The sequence below is a fragment of the Aegilops tauschii genome, chromosome 7 (genome assembly GCF_002575655.3).
Source record: "Aegilops tauschii subsp. strangulata cultivar AL8/78 chromosome 7, Aet v6.0, whole genome shotgun sequence".
Classification (NCBI taxonomy): Eukaryota; Viridiplantae; Streptophyta; class Magnoliopsida; order Poales; family Poaceae; genus Aegilops; species Aegilops tauschii.
In genome coordinates, this window is record NC_053041.3 from 537,471,764 (window position 1) to 537,489,588 (window position 17,825).

The 17,825-nt window shown below is 46.0% G+C and overlaps 3 protein-coding genes across 3 annotated transcripts; 1 reads left to right on the top strand and 2 right to left on the bottom strand.

Annotated features, from left to right (window-relative positions):
- Window positions 1-2,854: 2,854 nt before the first annotated feature.
- LOC109785182 (uncharacterized) lies at window positions 2,855-4,348 on the bottom strand. Its single transcript, XM_020343792.3, has 2 exons — window positions 3,947-4,348; window positions 2,855-3,846 (listed from the first exon to the last, which is right to left on the bottom strand). Exons 1-2 carry the CDS (start codon window positions 4,163-4,165, stop codon window positions 3,085-3,087), a joined length of 981 nt encoding a protein of 326 aa, XP_020199381.1. The 5' UTR covers window positions 4,166-4,348; the 3' UTR covers window positions 2,855-3,084.
- Window positions 4,349-5,485: 1,137 nt separating this feature from the next.
- Window positions 5,486-7,399, top strand: LOC109785183 (uncharacterized). The gene is made up of 2 exons (XM_045231530.2): window positions 5,486-5,572; window positions 5,934-7,399. The coding sequence occupies exons 1-2, from the start codon at window positions 5,501-5,503 to the stop codon at window positions 6,603-6,605; spliced, it is 744 nt and encodes a 247-aa protein (XP_045087465.2). The 5' UTR covers window positions 5,486-5,500; the 3' UTR covers window positions 6,606-7,399.
- Window positions 7,400-9,205: 1,806 nt separating this feature from the next.
- LOC120969533 (uncharacterized) lies at window positions 9,206-11,636 on the bottom strand. The gene is made up of 2 exons (XM_073502886.1): window positions 9,865-11,636; window positions 9,206-9,765 (listed from the first exon to the last, which is right to left on the bottom strand). The coding sequence occupies exons 1-2, from the start codon at window positions 11,537-11,539 to the stop codon at window positions 9,509-9,511; spliced, it is 1,932 nt and encodes a 643-aa protein (XP_073358987.1). The 5' UTR covers window positions 11,540-11,636; the 3' UTR covers window positions 9,206-9,508.
- Window positions 11,637-17,825: the final 6,189 nt, after the last annotated feature.

Sequence of the window (17,825 nt, forward strand, 5' to 3'; positions counted from 1 at the left end):
GGTTGGCAGCCTGTGATTAGCAGGGTGGACGTCATTCTTCTTTTCATTTGATTTCATCCGTAGCCGGATCCTGTTCTTCTGTATGATGATTGATATGTATTGATGTATTGAGATATTCATGTTGTAGCTTGTGGCGAGTGTAAGCCTTTATATGATATTCTCATCTATTCGGTATATGATATGTTGTAATGATATCCACCTTGCGAAGCGTCTCCGATATGCGCTTCTATCCTTGGCGGGACTTCCAAGTTCCTTGAGGATAATACCGCATATTGGGCGTTACAAAATTGTTTGTGGACGATATTGTTAAGATTTACCTCTGTATTTGTTATGGTTGGCCTTTGAGTCCTTTGATTTATCACTTTTGGCTTTCACAATTTTGAGGGATAAACTACCTTCTTAGTTTTTAGATGGAACCAGAGATTTGTCCACCTTCATCTTTGTTCTGATTATAAACTTTATAGTTGTTTCTATTTAAGTTTTAAATGTCTACTATATTTTGAAATTCGAGTAAATTGCGCTGCACGTACATAAATTTGCAAGGTGGATGCAACTAGACACATCAACTCAGTAATTCAGATTCTGGACATTTTTTGTCCACAAACTTGTCAAACCGATCGAGTGAAAGCCCATCCCAGTAACTGTTTGTTCCTCTTGTAGGATTCCATCACTCAACATTATGGTGGGACACTGCGTCTCTAATTTGAAGTTCAGGTATTGCGGACCATTTGGTGATAGAAAGGATAGAGAGAGGTGCTTGAGGGTCTCTGTGCCCTTGTTTATGTGCTCTTGGTCTGCGGATATGAGCTGAATCAGGGGTTGGAATGTGAACATTGTCGCCACGTCATGTATAAAAGGGCAATCGTGTACAGCTGTAAATATTACTTCTACATGAAAGATGGCACGAGCTTGGATTTTATTCTTTGTAACATAACCTTTTCTACATTAAAATTAGGACCCTTTAGCTGTCGAACAGTCGCTAGGAGGAGCCCCCCCTGTCGGTGTACTAAAGTTTGGGTATTTCAGTACCCCGGACTTCTGCACAAATGGTAGCAGCCTCCCTAGTGCCAAGGCTTGCCGGAGAATTGCAGTAAGCTAATCCATAGATACAAAGAAGACCTCCAGGCAGGTGATTGAGAAGTACTACAGAAGAGTACAGAAGATCAGGCTTGGAATGCCCGGCAAGCCCACTTGTCGGCAAGATAGCGAAGACCCGGCAAGCTCCGAGTCCGGCACGATTCCACTACGTCGTCACCGTTCTACCTCAGCGATTAGCTTGTCACTTGTCGCGTAGGTGTCGAGCGGGTAGGTAGTTAGGTAAGATATGTCTGGGCACGTGTCAGCTCGCCGCTTTGAAGACAACTTTAATGACACCCGTCCCAGGGGCATGTCAAAGGAATAAGGGGTAGATGGACAAACGACACAGAAGGAGAGGCAATCCTTGCCGGGGAGTTCCATCCACAAGACACATCACGGTGCATTCAATGCTTTTATCTGTCAGAGTTAGGTGCATGGCACTGTAGCCACTATTTACAGTGTATGTTTACCATTTTGCCACTGTGGTTATCCCATTCCCTATAAAAGGAGGCTCATGGCTACCTTTTACAAAGGTCGACACTTTGCACAAACACGCGCATAGCAACATCCCCCCCCCCCCCCCCCCCCCCCCCCCCCCGCAACCTTGCCGGGATTGCGCTCCCTTGTACTTGTGCTCATATAATCAATCCACCAAGGCAGGAGTAGCGTTTTACGCTTCACAACGGCCTGAACCTAAGTAAACCTCGTGCATTCTGCTAGTTCTGCTCTCTGTGCTCGGCGATCTCCTTTGTCGAACCGTAAAGGGGCCTTTGCTGATCCCATAGATCGTCGTATGCACGACACCCCCATCGAACGCATTCGTTCGCCAGGGGGAGGTCCTTCCAGCGGGAGGGCCATGGCGAGCCCCCAATTGGCCTAGGCCATTAAGGACTTTTTCTTTTTAAAAAATGCCATACACAAAAAACAAAAAAATGAAAAGAAAAAAACGCCACAAAAGTTGCCATGTTCTGAGTCATCACCCAAAAATCTTGTGTGTAAAAAAAGTGGCAGAGAAAAATGCCACCTCTCAATATAAAAAGATGCCACCATCTTAAATAATAAAAATAACATCCTCACAATAAAAAATTCCATTCTACTAATATAAAAAATCCCATGCTCTTATTAATGTATGCCATGCCATTAAAAATAAAAAATGTCATCCTTTCACTATTATAAATGCTATATTATTATAACGAAATTTAATATCATGCTCTTGTTAATAAAAACTGTATTGTCATTAAAAATAGAAAATACCATCCTATTATTAATAAAATTGTCATGTCGTTTAAAAAACTGTCATCCTCTCAATAATAAAAATGCCATCCTCTTATAAAAAAAATGCCCAGTGAGAAAGTAAAAAAAAAAAAAAATTTTGGGGCGAATTAAAAAGCAAAAAAAACTTCAAAAATGGCATGCTGTATGTAAATATAAGTTTTAACAGAAATGCTGTATATAAATATAAGTGTAAAGCTGATATAAGCTGGTCCAGATCTTCGTTGCCGCTGCTTTGTATGCAATTTGTGTTGGTACAATCCAACTTGCAAACCTTAGAAAATATTTATATTTTTGTGAATGTATATCACGGTTTATCGTACATATGTATTCCATATCAAGAAAACAACAAGAGGAGAATTTCGCCAATTTTGATTGAATTCAAATTGCAACTTGGACTTCAACTCTGAACACAAAATTGTAAGGGGGAGCTTTGTTGATTGTTTAGGTGCGTTCAGAATTATATAATTCAACGCAAACACATCTTTCCCACCACGACAAGCAATTTCCTTGCAAGTTCTTCGCAGATTTCAAAGATTTTTAACACTAAATCCTGCTTTCCAATTCATCAACTTCTTTTGATCATGTGCATACGAGCTACGAGCAACTGCTTTGCAGTAGTGCTAGCTACAACTGCAGTATGGCATGTTTCGAGAAGAAGGATATACGTATACAAAGTGACCGGGACACCAGTTCTGGATCAACTGCTTAGTCTCTCTTTTCGTGACTAGAGCCCTAAGCCATGTGAAGCTGCGTCCTGACCGAGAAGGTGTTCTTGACCATGGAGCTGGTGCACCTCGTGATTGGCTGCCTCTGAGACGCCGGCTGCATCATCTTGGGCGCCTGCACCAACTGCGTCCTGCGCCGCCGTTTGGCGTCCTCTGCTTCCTGGTAACCCTGGCGGAGCTTACGCTTGGCGGCTTCCATCTTCTCGTCCGAGCAGAACCCGGCACGGTCACCGTCGACGAAGCTGGCGGCGGGATCTGACGCCTTTTTGATGATTTCCGCCAACCGCTTGAGCTTGGGAGGTCGCTTCGTCTTTGCGTCAGGATCGGCGGAGGCATGTTGCTGCCCGCCGGCCGCCTTGGGCCGCGGCAGCTTCTTTATGGGCGTGGCTGGTGTGACCTCGGCGCCGTCGACCTGGTCCTGGACGGAGGCCTCCCACGCGTTCACGATGCCGCGCGCGAGGAGGCGGACGCGCTCCGAGTCGTGCTCCCGCAGCGCGCGCACAGACTCGGCGAGCTCCGTGGAGACGGGCGCCTCTGGCGTTGATGATGGAACCAGCCTCAGCGTCTCGAGAGACTCTGCCATGACGTCGTCGAGAATCCCGCAGATGCGCTCCGCCTGGTCGTCGTCGGCGGCGCTGCAGAGCCGCCCCAACAGGTCCCCCCTCGCGCGCCGGAACACGTGGCGTGAAAACTGGTCCGGGTCGGCGGCCTCGATGGCGGCGTCCACGGGGTCGAAGGCGCCGTAGAAGCTCTGCCACCGGCGGAGCATCTGCGCGGCCATGGGCTCCTGTGATCGATCTTGGAGTGGATGGAGAAGCGGGAGGGAGGATTGGATGGAGAGATTGGGAAGCAAGAAGGCGATCGCCTACCACGAGGCCCCCAATGGAGCTTATATCTCCCGGCGAGGCGGTGGCCGTACTCCAGTCGGAGGCGAGCAGAGCGCCACCCCCGGTCGAATTCGGAATCCGATTGAACAGCGGCAAACGCGCTCCACGCGTTGCGCTTGCTCTCCGACACGCGCGAGCAGAGGGGGGCGGGAACCCCATGGCCGCGAATCGCCGGTGGTGAAGCCGCCTCGTGGAGCACATGGTATCCTCCTTCCAGGGAAGGAGAAGCCGATCCCCTTGTTTGTCCAGGTGCAGAACAAGGTCGTTGACCAGCGGGTGGGACGCCCGCCCACGCGAACGATCAAACTTTGTAGCGATAAACTTTGTAGCGTGTCAGCGAGCCGGAAGCTTTGATTAGCCTTTTTTTCGCCTCCGTTAATTAATTGCGTCCGCTGCAAATCGGGGGCATTAAGCATCCAAACGGAATCGCGTTAATATAAACACGGCTCGCGCGTGACGCTATCATGACGTCGATCAGGGCAGTCTGTTTTCTTTTTTCCTTTTCTCGTGAGTCCCTCGTTTTCTCTCTCTCTCTCTCTCTCTCTTCCTCTTTTTATTTGCGGGAGGATCTTTTTTTCCTTCTTTCTGAGCTGCAATTACTTGCGGCGCCCTCTCTCCCCTCCTTCCGGCGAAACCAACCATGTCTCGATCGGAGGCCGTCCCGCCGGAGGGCCTTGTGCGCTAGCTCAATGCGCCACCCGCCGGACGACAAAGAGCACGCCTTTGCCGGCCGTAAGTGACCGCCAGGCCGGCCGGAGTCTCGCATGCTCCGGCTGTGGCTCTGCCTCCTCTCGCCGCCCCTGCCGTTAGCTACTATCCTCTGCATGCATGCATGCATGCATGATTGCGTGCTGCGCGCGCGGGCCTCACCATCCTCGACCCGCAAAGGCTACAATCGCCCGATGAGGAGTTAATTGCACAGAAGTACCATAATTGGGACATCACATGCAGATTGGTACCACGATTGCTAATTTTTGCATGTCAGTACCATGATTGCTCCAGGTTTTTTCAAATAAGGCTAAAACGCGTATTTATACGTATTGACGCTCGATCCGACAGCTCGGGCCCACCCGTCAGGTGCCACGCTGGCCAATCGGCGCGTGCCCGCGCGCTGACTAGGACGAGCCGGTGCGTTGCTGCTCTCCAACCCGGTCCGGTCGCACCAGCTCGCCCCCGCCGCACCATTCCCCTCCCCTCCTCCTCTCCTCACTCGTTTCCTCCGTCGCCGCCGCCTGCGTCCCGACTGCCGGCCGCCGCCCCGCCCCGCCGACGCCATGGTTTTGGAGGACGAAAGCAGCGACGACCAGTCTAGCCTCCCGTACATGCATTCTTCCTCCACAGACGGTCTCAACGAGGTCACTACAGTGAGTTTAGGGTTAGGGTTACAGATTTGGGATTTCTTGATTTGGTTGATTTTGGTAGGTTTTGATTTGCCCATTCTCTTTGTGCGAGCTTCTGCAGGTCCCTTTCAGCCTTGAAGATCCAGATTACAAGGGGCTTGAGCTGGATGTGATGTCTCCATGTGAGAAGCACGACATGGCATCTGAGAGGCTTGTTGCCTTTGAAGGAACAAACACAGGCAGGCGGTTTTTAGCATGTGCACAGCCGGTATGGATTGTAGGCATAGTGATTTTTTTTCTTACTTTGTCAGTGCCATATTGAACTCTGTTTGCTGGAGTACTCTCCTTGCTGTCAACATTTTGGTTCATAGTGGCATTAGAGTAGCTTATTTAGGTCAAGCATGAGTATATTTTGCTGGAGTACAATGGCATAGTAATTTTGGTTAATAGTGGTACTAGAGTAGCTTAAAAATGACAACTAACCTAGTCAGTCAGCTACTCAAGTGGTTGCTCCTCTTGTTAAATGTAGTGGTCTGATGCTAAATTTAGATATTCTTTTTGGCAACTGCAGTTATCTTTTGTAATTACTTGTTGTATGAACTGTGTTGGTGTTGTTGTTGTTTTTGCAGGCAGGTAGCAATTGTGGCTTTGTTGAATGGGTTGATCACCAGTGGCCCCCAACAATGCAGAATGCATTGTTGAAGCTATGGGCAATGGTTGAAGATGCCAAAACTGCTAGGGTGAATGACAATCTTGAAAGTTCTTTCACTATCCACCATCTGACAGAAGAGAAGAACAAGCTGGATGCCAACTATGACAAGCTAGTCCAAGATGTGCATGAGCTGATGAACTTCCAGGAAGATAAGGTGGTGGATTTCAGACATCTGCAGTCTGCCATTACATATCAGCAGGAGGTAAGAAAAGAACTGATTGATGATATGAAGGCACAGATGGCAAGTGAGATGGCAAAGAAAGATGAAGAGACCCAGAAACTTACTCTGAAGTATGAGCTGCTGCTCAACCTGACAAGAGCTCAAGCAACAGTCATTCAGAACTTGAAGTTGAACAAAATGAAAGAGAAGCAAGTGCTTACTGAAGCTAGTATGAATTTGGAGCTGAAGAATGCAGAGCTAACAAAGTGTCAGGAGAAGCTCACCCAACAGAAGCTAGACTTGAAGCTTCAGGTTGCTGATCTGCTTAAGGGAAATGAAAAGCATATTGAAGAGAAGTGGCAGTTAGAGTTTCAGAATGAAAAGTTGAAGGAGAAGTTCAGGGGGATTCAGGCCATCTTGGAGAAGTGAAGAAGATGAAAATGAGATTAGTGGCATTGCTGACCTTTTGGGAATGATGGTTGTGTAATGACCTAGCATCTAGGAACTAAGGTTGTGTACTGTATGCTTGTACTAATGGTGAACTATGGCTGTGTATGTATGTAGTAGTTATGCTATTCATCCTTTTGTGAGAAAAGGATGAACTATGCATTTGAAGTTGAACTCCTCTATGTATTGTGGTTATGTATGGCTATAATGAGTTGAACTCCAGAAACTAATGTGATCAGTTTCTTATTATGTATGGATATGCTGATTATGTAGAAGGTAACTTCACTGATCCATTACCACTTGATCCATTACAACTTGGCTTAAACTAGAGCAACTAAACCAGACAGTACATTGCATTTAGATTGGCTGCAACTAAACCAACTAACTAACTTAATATCTTGCCTGCAACTAACCCAAGCACAAATATAGTGAAAAGAAACAACACATTGTGAAATTTGGCCCAAATCCCTACAATCTCTGCATTCTTCTCTCTGAGTTGAGTTTGCAGAGACAGAAACATGGCCTCCCTTGTGCCATCATCTTCGCTTGGAGTCAGCATTGGAAATTGATCTTCAGATCTAGCAACAGTTGCACCTTTAAGCCTCCATACTTCATCACGTAGATCCCCAATGAGCTCACTCCAGAATGTGGGCAATGGATCATCATGCCATTGCACAAATCCACAGCCACCATGCTATTAAGATGCAGAAACAAATTTCCAAAAATATATCATTTCACATACTATTGCACAGAAGAAAAAGGAAGGAAATTAGGAAAAAAACAACACTCACCATAGCATCCACGCAGCTATAGTACCTCCTACCAGGGTTCTGCCTGCTCCAGGAGATCCATCTTGGCGCCTTCCTCGGAGGTGAGCAGTGGCACATCACTGGAGGCTCGTATGCCATTGGGAGCTCGCGGTAGCGCACGGCGAGCGCGCCTCCTCCCCTCCTTCCTGCAGCTCGACGAAATCCGGGAGCGGACCCGGCACTGGATGACCACGACATCTCTCTCTCCACCGCCGGCCCCAGTCAGCGCCTCCACGCTGAGATTTCTCCTTCTTCTCCTTTGCTGCGCTCCAAATGGACACTGCGTGGACGAACCCTAGTTTCGTTCCCAAATCTGAGATCTTGTGCTGTCACTTTAATAGTAGGAGAGGTACCTGTCCCACATGTCAGAATCCCCAAATGTGGTACTGCATGTTATGTGATGCCCCAATATTGGTACTGACATGCAACAACTAGCAGCAGTATTGGTACTGATTTGAAACAAGTAACTGAAAATGTGTTACTGCTTTGCAAATACTGGTACTCCACCTCAAGTTCAACATTACAATAACCACCTCAAGTTCCACATTCAGATAACCACCTCAAGTGGCGACAACACATCAACATGAGCATCAAGTTCAACCAAAATAACACCACATCATTTCAAATTACATGGCTCCTCTTCCTCTGCTAGCAGTGAAGTAGGACATCCATCCAGTGTGTGTACCATCAGTAGGAATGTCAGCATATTGCCTGGGGGCACTGAATGGCCTTGGAGCACCTCTTCCAGCTCCTCTTCCTCTGCCAGCTCCTCTTCCAGATGGTGGTGGTGTAGTAGAAGTACCAGCTCCTCTTCCTCTTCCTCTTCCAGATGCTGGTGGTGTAGTAGAAGTAGCAGCTCCTCTTCCTCTGGCAGCTCCTCTGGCAGCAGCTCTTGGCTGTCTTGCTGTTGTTGTAGTAGAAGGACCAGCAGCTCTTGGCTGTGAGTTACTTGGAGTAGCCTTACAAAGAAAAGGAAAACAGTTAATAATGCTAGAAAGAAATGTACAAGAAATAAAGGAAAGATTTGTATATTTCAAGGTGAAAAATTATTACCACATGCTTATTCTTCCTCAAAGCTAGCTCAGGCTCCAACTGTTTAAGACAGTTTGTGTACCTATGCCCTTGGAGACCACAATTGCCACATGTTATGGTCCCCATTCTTGAAGTGTCTTTTGGCTTTGGTACTTCAAATTTGCCCTTGATCCTCTTTTCTTTCTTTCTTCCTCTCTTGATTTTGAATGCAGGTGGTTCTATGTCTGGACCAGGGGTCCTTGTCCAATCATGCTCACCAGGCACAGGAAAGATCATTGGTTCATAAGCTGCAGCATAAAAATCTTTCTTGAAGAATTTGCTGACATAATCCTTTGGTTTCCTTTTAGCCTTGTTTATTGCAGAGATGGCATGGTTGCAAGGTATGCCACTAAGGTCCCACTTCCTGCATCCATAAGTCTCAAGTTCCAGGTTGACAGCATGTGTTTGCTGCCCACTTGTAACTTGCCATAAGTTGACCCCTGCCTGTATTGGCTTGCAATATCTGGCCCTCTCCTTCTCAACCTCTAGCTTCTCACTGTAATGAGGTGTTATATCCCATCTTGCTGCCTTTACACTCTCTCTGTTCCTATGCCACCTCACCATCTGCTTATCTTTTATCCCATCACACATTGTCCTTATAGGTTTTCTCCTAACATATAGAATGTACTTGTTGAACACCTCAGACAAGTTGTTCACTACCAAGTCAGTCTTGCAGTTTGTGTCAAATGCATGCCTTGCCCATGTTTTTTTTGGTATTGCAGTAAGCCACTCCCGAGCTTCCTCACTTTCAGCTCTAAGATCATTCATTGCAATATTAAATTTGTGTTCATTGTAGGCATAGCTAGCATTATCCATACACTTCTTAATATCTTCACCCCTAAACCCAGCATTTTGGAAATTTGCATATAAATGCCTAAGGCAGAATCTTTGGTTGCAATTTGGAAAGACAACATTCACTGCATTCAATAACCCCTAACACAAACAATTTAACAAGTCTAAGCTACAAGGTAAATAAATATGCACCAATGAAACTCTTAGCTACTGTTAACACTTGTGCAAAACAAAATGAAATGTGCAAACACATACCTTTTGTCTATCCGACATTATAGTACAAGGTCCAAACTTGCCCACTTCTCCACCTAGGCAAATTTTCAGTTGGTGTAGAAACCAACACCAACTAGGTGTGTCCTCTTGTCCAACTATGCCAAATGCCAGTGGATATATGTTGTTGTTGCCATCTCTACCAGTGGCAGCAAGGAGTTGAGCTCCTGTAGTGAGCTTAATGAAGCATCCATCAACACCTGCATAATCAACATTTCCAAACATTAAATACATTCAAGTGATATACAATATGGAGTACTCTACAATATGTAAATGGTGCACAAGGTTCAGGAACTAACCAATGAATGGCCTACACCCATTGAGAAACCCCTCCCTTGCTCCATTCAGGCAAAAGAACATGGCATGGAATCTTGGGCCTGGGTGGGGTATTTTTGCATTTGGTACTGGAGTAACAGTAGTGACTATTACTCTACTCCCAGGGTTTGTGTCCATGACAGTCTGAGCATAGTCTTTAAGCCTAGGATATTGCTTCTTGTGATCTCCTAAGACAGCTTCAATAGCTATGTTCTTTGCCCTATATGCCATGCACTTGGGCACATCTACACCATATTTTTCCATGCATGCATCAATTATTGTCTGAATACCAGTAGTTATATCAGATCTAAAGAGATGCTCATATTTCCGTGCTAGCCACTTAGCACTAACCCTGGTGGTCTCAGTGGTACTAGGGCAAGTGTGCTCTAGTCTCATCTTCTTAATTACAAAGGTTTTCTCCCCTTTTATAACTGCTGCCACCATAAAGAACTGGCATTGTTTATCTGGACACTCAACAATTATCCTCTGATCTGAATTCCTGTGATACTTAAAATTCCTAGCCTGAGTGATGTGCAAATTCAACAAAGCATCTCTGAATTGATGCTGATCCCTAAAACACAACTTCATACATAGTTGCTCATGTGGTTGCTCCATTTTCTCATTGTACCACTTCCTAGCAGGCCTTTTCTTTGCCCTACTCTTCCTTTTCTTTGGTAGGACAAAAGAGGCTGGCTCAAAACCATCATCATCACTCTCCCTCAACAACCCCTTCTCTTCTTCATCTGATGATGGTCTGAAATCAGGTTCAACCTCTGGTAGCTTACTACAATGTGACCTAGTTGTTGGTCCTCTTCTAACTGGTAGCTTCTGCTTCTTCTTCACAGGTTCAACTATAGTTTCTTCTTCTTCTTCAAAAGTCCTATCTTCCTCTACCTCAAATGGGTCCTCAACTTCAGTGTCACCCTCATAATGCAGCATTTCTTCCTCTTCTGATTGCTCATCATCTGATTCTTCCTCTTGTACTTCTAGCTCTCTCTGTCTCTTTCCCTCTTCCACCTCTACATCTTCATCATCACCCATGTAATGATGGTCATTTCCAATTTGAGCATCCTCATCAGAGGCATTAGCATCATTGTCCTCATATGCCTCAAATCCTTGATATCCCTCTTCTTCTTCTTCCAAAACTGCTTTCAACTTGGCTGTTGCATTCTTGCTTTCTTGTGTGCAAACACCAGCAGGATGAGGTGTGCTAGAGTTGCTACATTGACTCTCAAAAACTACTCCTTGCTGATCAACAGCTAAGACAGGAGGCTCACTCAGATCAAAAACAACAGGCTCTTGGTACACCACAGTGGACAACTCTGGCATTTCACATTGCTGCAACTCAAAATCAGTATCAGGGGGTGGACAAGCCCTGACTAGCAAATCAAGCACCAATTTGTCCTGGATCTTCCTCTTTATCTTCTGTAATTCTGCATGACTGTCTACCAAATCCAGCCCTTTCTCTCCTAAAGATGGATTTTCAATGTGATACAAACAATCATATGCATTAAATCCTTGGGTTTCCATCACTGCAACCAAATTCAGATAAGTAATATCTGAACCACACAGCTTCATCTCCAATGGTTCTCTTGCATCAAAATGGATCCTTACTTGCCAAATGTCTTCATCCAAACTACAGAACAAATTAAATTTCATGTATTCATTATAATTACTCTTAATTTGGAGAGCAACAGTACAGTACAGAACAATTTAGAGTAACCTGTAAGTCTAATATTTACTATTAACTCTACTATTACAGATGCTATTTCAGCACAGAACAATGCTACTAAAGTAACATGTAAGTCTAATATTTACAGTACAGAACAATGTACTTTACTATTTCAGCACAATAGCAAAATCAAGGAAAAAGACAAGGTCATAATCCCAAATTGTTACTGTAATTGAACTAATTTGAGAGTGCAATACACTGAGTTACTAGGTTACTGTAATTGTCCTATACTAGTCACTACAATTGGACAAACCCTAATCCCCAACTGGATAAACACGAAGATGAACAAACCCTAAAAATCTCCAATTGGATAAACCAGAGCAGGAGGAGGACAAGGGTACTTACAGCACGCCGCCAAGTCCATGCGTCAACTGATGGCTGCTGCTAGGGTTCGCCACCCACTGCTGCGCCAACCGCAACCGCTGCTCCATGCTGAGTAACATCGACTCCTCCTCGTCGTCGGTAAGTACGCGGAGCTGGAGTCGTCGCCGCCATCGCCGTCGACGCCAGCCGTTCCGCTAGGAGGCCAGAATGGCATCTCACCGCCGCCGTGGACGCCCTCGCCGCCGCCTGCCGGAGTCGCCGACGCCATAGACTAGGGTTCGGCGAGTGAGGAGACGAGGTGCGGCGGGGGCGAGCTGGTGCGACCGGACCGGGTTGGAGAGCAGCAGCGCACCGGCTCGTCCTAGTCAGCGTGCGGGCACGCGCCGATTGGCCAGCGTGGCACCTGACGGGTGGGCCCGAGCTGTCGGATCGAGCGTCAATACGTATAAATACGCGTTTTAGCCTTATTTGAAAAAACCTGGAGCAATCATGGTACTCACATGCAAAAATTAGCAATCGTGGTACCAATCTGCATGTGATGCCCCAATTGTGGTACTTCTGTGCAATTAACTCCCCGATGAGTGCCACGGGATCGTACGTCTGTCGATTCCAGCAAGCAATCGACTCCCACCTCACCTGCGACTTCGTCTCCTTCCTCTCCGGGGGTCCACGTTCATCCAGCGTCGGCGGTGAGGTGCCAGAGGGCAAATCTTTTTGGTGGCAGGACCAGTGCACGTCCAAGCCTCGATTGTCGCGACGTTCCGATCGACGTGCGTGTGCATGTGGCTGACGCCTCGCCGCCGGCGTCCGTCCGCGAGGAGCACCTCACCTCTGTTGCGGACCTCCTCAATCGACCCCTGCCAACTCATCGATCTTCTTCGTCTCTCCCGCCGTCGCCCGCAACAAGATCTCCAATCAGTGCCGGGATCGTACATACGTTGATTCCACCAAGCAATCGATCGAGTACCCGCTCAAACTCACACCTCACCTGCGCGTGATCTCGTCTCCTCGCGTCCGAGTCAGCGTCCACGTCAACCGTGAAGGTCGTGCCACTGCCATCGATATCGGCGGCGAGGTGGTAGAGGGCGACGGGACAGAAAAGACGCATCTTTTGGCGGCAGCACCAGCCCAGTATGCGTTCCGAGGTGCGTGCATGCATGCATGTGGCCGGCGTCCTTGGGGAGCTACGGCGTTCGCCGGGCAGGTCGCATACCTCGTCGGCCCCTCGGCACCGCACCTCATCTCCTTCATCAATGCTTTTTCTTCCCCCTCAATTCCAAGCCGCCGGGCAACAAAGACCACGTCTTTTCTGGAGCTCCTCGTTCCTTTCTTCCTTTACCAAGCCAAGCCAAGCCAAGCCAAGCCGCCGCCGATGGGAGAATGGAAAAGTACCGGCGAGGCACGCTACGGCTGTCGTTTCGACAAGGACGACAATCAATCGATCGTGAGCACGTCCGACTCGCCCGATCGGCCAAGACACACACCTCGCCGGCGATTTGGGGCTGCTAATCAAGGCCGGAAAACACACAGCATGCCAACTTGCACGTCCATGCTTCGGCCTCTCGTCCCCGTTGCTGCCCCGCCGGTGACGTCCGTCCGTGGGGATCTTTGCGGCCACTGCACACGCGTCTCGTCGCTGGCGGCACCTCACCTTCAACCCGCCGCTGCATCGTTTCTGCTCCGGTGCTCCCCCCCTGGGTTGAACGCGGGGTGGAAAAACACGTCGACGGCCAGGATGAACCAAAAACGGTTCATAACGAGGGGCACGATCGTCTTTGTTGCCCCCGCGTATAGCCGTCAAGGAGCCCTGGGAGGCCCATACGGGCCCGGTTAGGTCGTATGCCCGGCCGTATACGTATGCCCGTCCGTATACGTATTTGTTTGTATACGGCGGCCTTTCGTGCACGCGTGAAGCCGCCCGCGCGTGGGGCAGCACGTGTCACGGGTAGTTGCCAAAACTGTCCCATCATATAAATGTGGATGGCAACCACCTCCGGCCGCATCGCCCACCATTTCCCCCCGCCGAATCGTCTCCCTCTCTCCACTCTCCACTCCCCACTCCCTCTCCTCTCCAACCTCCTCGTCTCCGTCACCGCATCCTCTCCATCGCCATGGCGGACGCAGGAGGCGAGCGCCCCGATTGGGGCGCAGATCTGGTGGAGCAGGCGCGGCAGGTCGCTGCGGGCACCTTTGTGAGGGGGCGTGCCGGCGTCCAGCGCGGTGCTCCCTCCGCTGGAGATCTGGAGAAGGCGGGGGCGGGCCGCAGCGGCGTCGTCTAGCCAGATGCGCCCGCTCTGGCGAACTCCGGCGAGGCGCAGAAGGTGGAGGCGGGCTCTGGCGAGGCGCAGAAAGGTGGGGGCGGGCTCTGGCGAGGCGCACGAGGTGGAGAAGGTGGAGGCCGGCTCCGGCGAGGAGGAAGCGGAGCAGAAGGTATCTGCGGCTAACTTTTAGTTGGTAGTTTTTAGATTGTAGGGTTTGTGGCCAGAACTTTGTTTGGTTAGATTTGTTAGAGGTAGGGTTTTCTCTGCATTAGGGTTTTTCCGTATTTGATTCGTGCAAGAATGGTGGACCACATATGATTATTAGATTAGGTTAGAAGTAGCCACATTGAGGGATGGGGTTTTTTCAGATGCTTATTAGATTAGCAGTGGAATTTTTGCAATTCTTTAGGTGTTTGGAGTCAAATATATACTTCTGTATTGGTTTGGGTTGGTGCCTGCTTTAGTTCTTTGGCTTGATGATTAATTAAATGGATGCTTAGTTCTAGGGATTATGGCTGTCATAGTTGCAATTCTTAGATGCTTGATTGATGCATGTTGTCATAGTTGCAGTTATTTGATGCTTGATTGATGCCTGTCAGGCAGAGGCTATGAGATGGGTTGTGCATGGCCTTGTGTTTTTGGAAATTGTCTACGTGAGGTGATTAGATGGTGCATTAGTTTGGTTGTAAATATAGTGAAGGATGTGCTCTTGTACTGGGTGTTGTCATGTTAATCAAAAAGAGCTTCTCAAGGGCTGGATTTTTTTGTGTTGGATTGGGGCTTCTGAAGGAGAGGGGAAGCATGGTCGAGGGGAAGGGGCAGTCTATGCTTATTTAGTTTGTGTTAGTAGTGGAATTTTGTCGTTGCTTCAGAGATATTGACAGCATTGAACATCCTCTGCAATGCCGTTGCTTCAGAGATAAAAGCATCTTGGGGTTTTTTCAGATGCTTATTAGATTAGTAGTTGAATTTTTGCTTGTTAGAATTTAATTAGTATGAGGTTGAATACCTTATTTAAGGGGGAAATTAAAGTTAGATAGATGTCATATGATTATTAGATCTGTAGTTCAATGCTGCTGACATTTATGATTATTTGATTTGATCTGTGGTTCAATGATACTAGATGGAAACATATTTGATTTGGAATGCATTAATTAAGATGTGCCAATGAATTGATTTAGATGATACAAGATTCATATATAGTATAATTTGTTGTTGTTTAGGTAAGTAATGAAATTTTAGATGTTTGTTGGAGATGTATGCATTTATAGTTGAAGTTGTACCTAATTAACTACTGCATTATGTTAATATGTGTAGGAGCTTTGCTGCATTATCCCAAAAACAGTAATTTGTGCATATTAAAATTTGTAGTTGGCTTCTGTAATTAGTATATACTATATGTAAAGAGTGAAGTAAACATTCCAAGGCAGGATCCTAGCAACAAAATATACTATATGTTTCCATTAAGTAGTGTGTGTGTGTGGGGGGGGGGGATTCCCTCAAAAGAAAAGTGTTGGGTTAATCCAGGGAATTTCAAGAATCCAGCTTGGATTTTCATTAGCATTTATGAAGGAAAGCATTTGTCTGTTGATTGATTGCTTAGATTCTGTATTTATAAGGAAAGCATTTGGTCACTTGCAACATACCAATGTGGTTCACATTCACAATTTTGTGTGTAATGACATTCTTTGAACTGCAATTCAATTCATTGTAATTGATGTGCTTGTTTGACAATATAGCAGGAGGAGGAGGATCTTGTGGTTGTGGGCAACAAGAGGAAGTGGGACAAGACTGGGTTCTACCCATATGACTCTGATGAAGATGAGCCGTATGAGGTAAGGCCTAGTTGAAATGTTATTTGTGCATTGAGTTAGTGTGTTTATAGTATTTGAATGCATAATGTATTAATGTCAGTGATTAATGTGTGCAGTATGAATCTGGAGATGATGTGGACGAGGGGAACGTCGAGTCGTTTGAAGAGAAGGTGGTGTTGAAGATCAGGACCCAAGGACCTGGTATGTACCACAACTGGAGGACGGAAAAGTACCGCTGCCCCTTCTGCAGCAAGCCCAAGCCCAGGTCTGGGTTATTGGAGCATCTGATGGAACATTGCCGGGCTACATCGATCTCCAGTGATGAGTACAAGATCAGGGCTGAGCATTCTGCCCTCCTGAAGGTCCTGAGAAACCCTAACCTCTAGTCCTACATCATGCTGATCATCAGAAGCTGGAAGCCGTACTCATCATCAGTATATTTGATGATGTTTTACTTTTGGAAAGCTGCATCTGGGTCTGAACTGGTTAAAAACTACCTCTATTAATGTAATGTAATGTATTGTGTGTCTTAACTGGATCTGTTGTGAACTGCCTGGTACCTAATGCTATCTATATATGTCTGGCCTTAACTTTATTGGTGGTGAATGCTTCCTTCCTTCATGTTTACTTGTTGTTTCGATGGTGCAATGATCACAAATGGCGCTTCAGTGTTGCTTCAGACATACTGCAACACTTGTCTATGCTGTGCGCAAGTGCAACATGCTGTGCGCATGTGCCAATTATACCAAATATTGAATCTGGCAATGTTCCAAATTGGCTGTCATGAATTATATTACAAGGGGTTTCGTAAAGTTACTGATAATTGTTCATCCTCACACATTCCATCAATGCGTAATTTGAATAAGCAAAAAGATCAAATGTTCCATCATTTGAACCAATGTTGCAATAACAGAGCAAATATTCCATCATCAAAGTGTGAAGGAATTAAATGTAAATTTACAAGAGTAATGTAAAACTAGTTAAAAATAATGTGTGCAAAAAAAGGAATTTGAAATAAGATCTACTTTATTTTTAATAAAGTTATATAAGAGGGCATTAAAAAAATAAACTGAAGGCATTAAACAAAAGGAAAAGCATGGGCCAACCTAGCCATCTTGGAAACCTTACTTTATAAATAAAAAAATACAGAAAAATAAGAGGGCATTAAAAAAAAACAAATATAAGAGGGCATTATAAATTAAAAAAATTGAAAAAAAATAGAAAGAAAATATAAGAGGGCATTATAAATTTCAAAGAAAATATAAGAGGGCATTATAAACAAATATAAGAGGGCATTAGAAATTTCAAAGAAATTTTGGAAAAAGAATATTTTACAATGCCCCCCAGAGTTATAGACCGATGTTTTGACCAGCCAGTCTAGAGGGCATTATAAATTAATAAAAAATTCAAAAAAATATAAAACCTTGGAAAACTAGCTTTGTTTGTGCAAGAGATCATGTGTGCCAAAACTGAGGTGATTTGGAGGTGGTCGAAAAAATCATCGCATTCCGGAGGGGCCATTTGGTCTAACTTAAGCCAGTTTTTGAACATACGTGATTTTTTCCACCACCTCCAAATCACCCAAATTTTCTTGTACATGGTGACCCACATGTGCCAAACATGGCTATGAATTTTTTTTTGGAAAAATAATACTTTACAATGCCCCCTTGAGGTATAGACCGATGTTTTGACCAGTCAGTCTAGAGGGCATTATAAATTAATAAAAAATTCAAAAAAATATAAACCTTGGAAAACTAGCTTTGTTTCTGCAAGAGATCATGTGTGCCAAAACTGAGGTGATTTGGAGGTGGTCG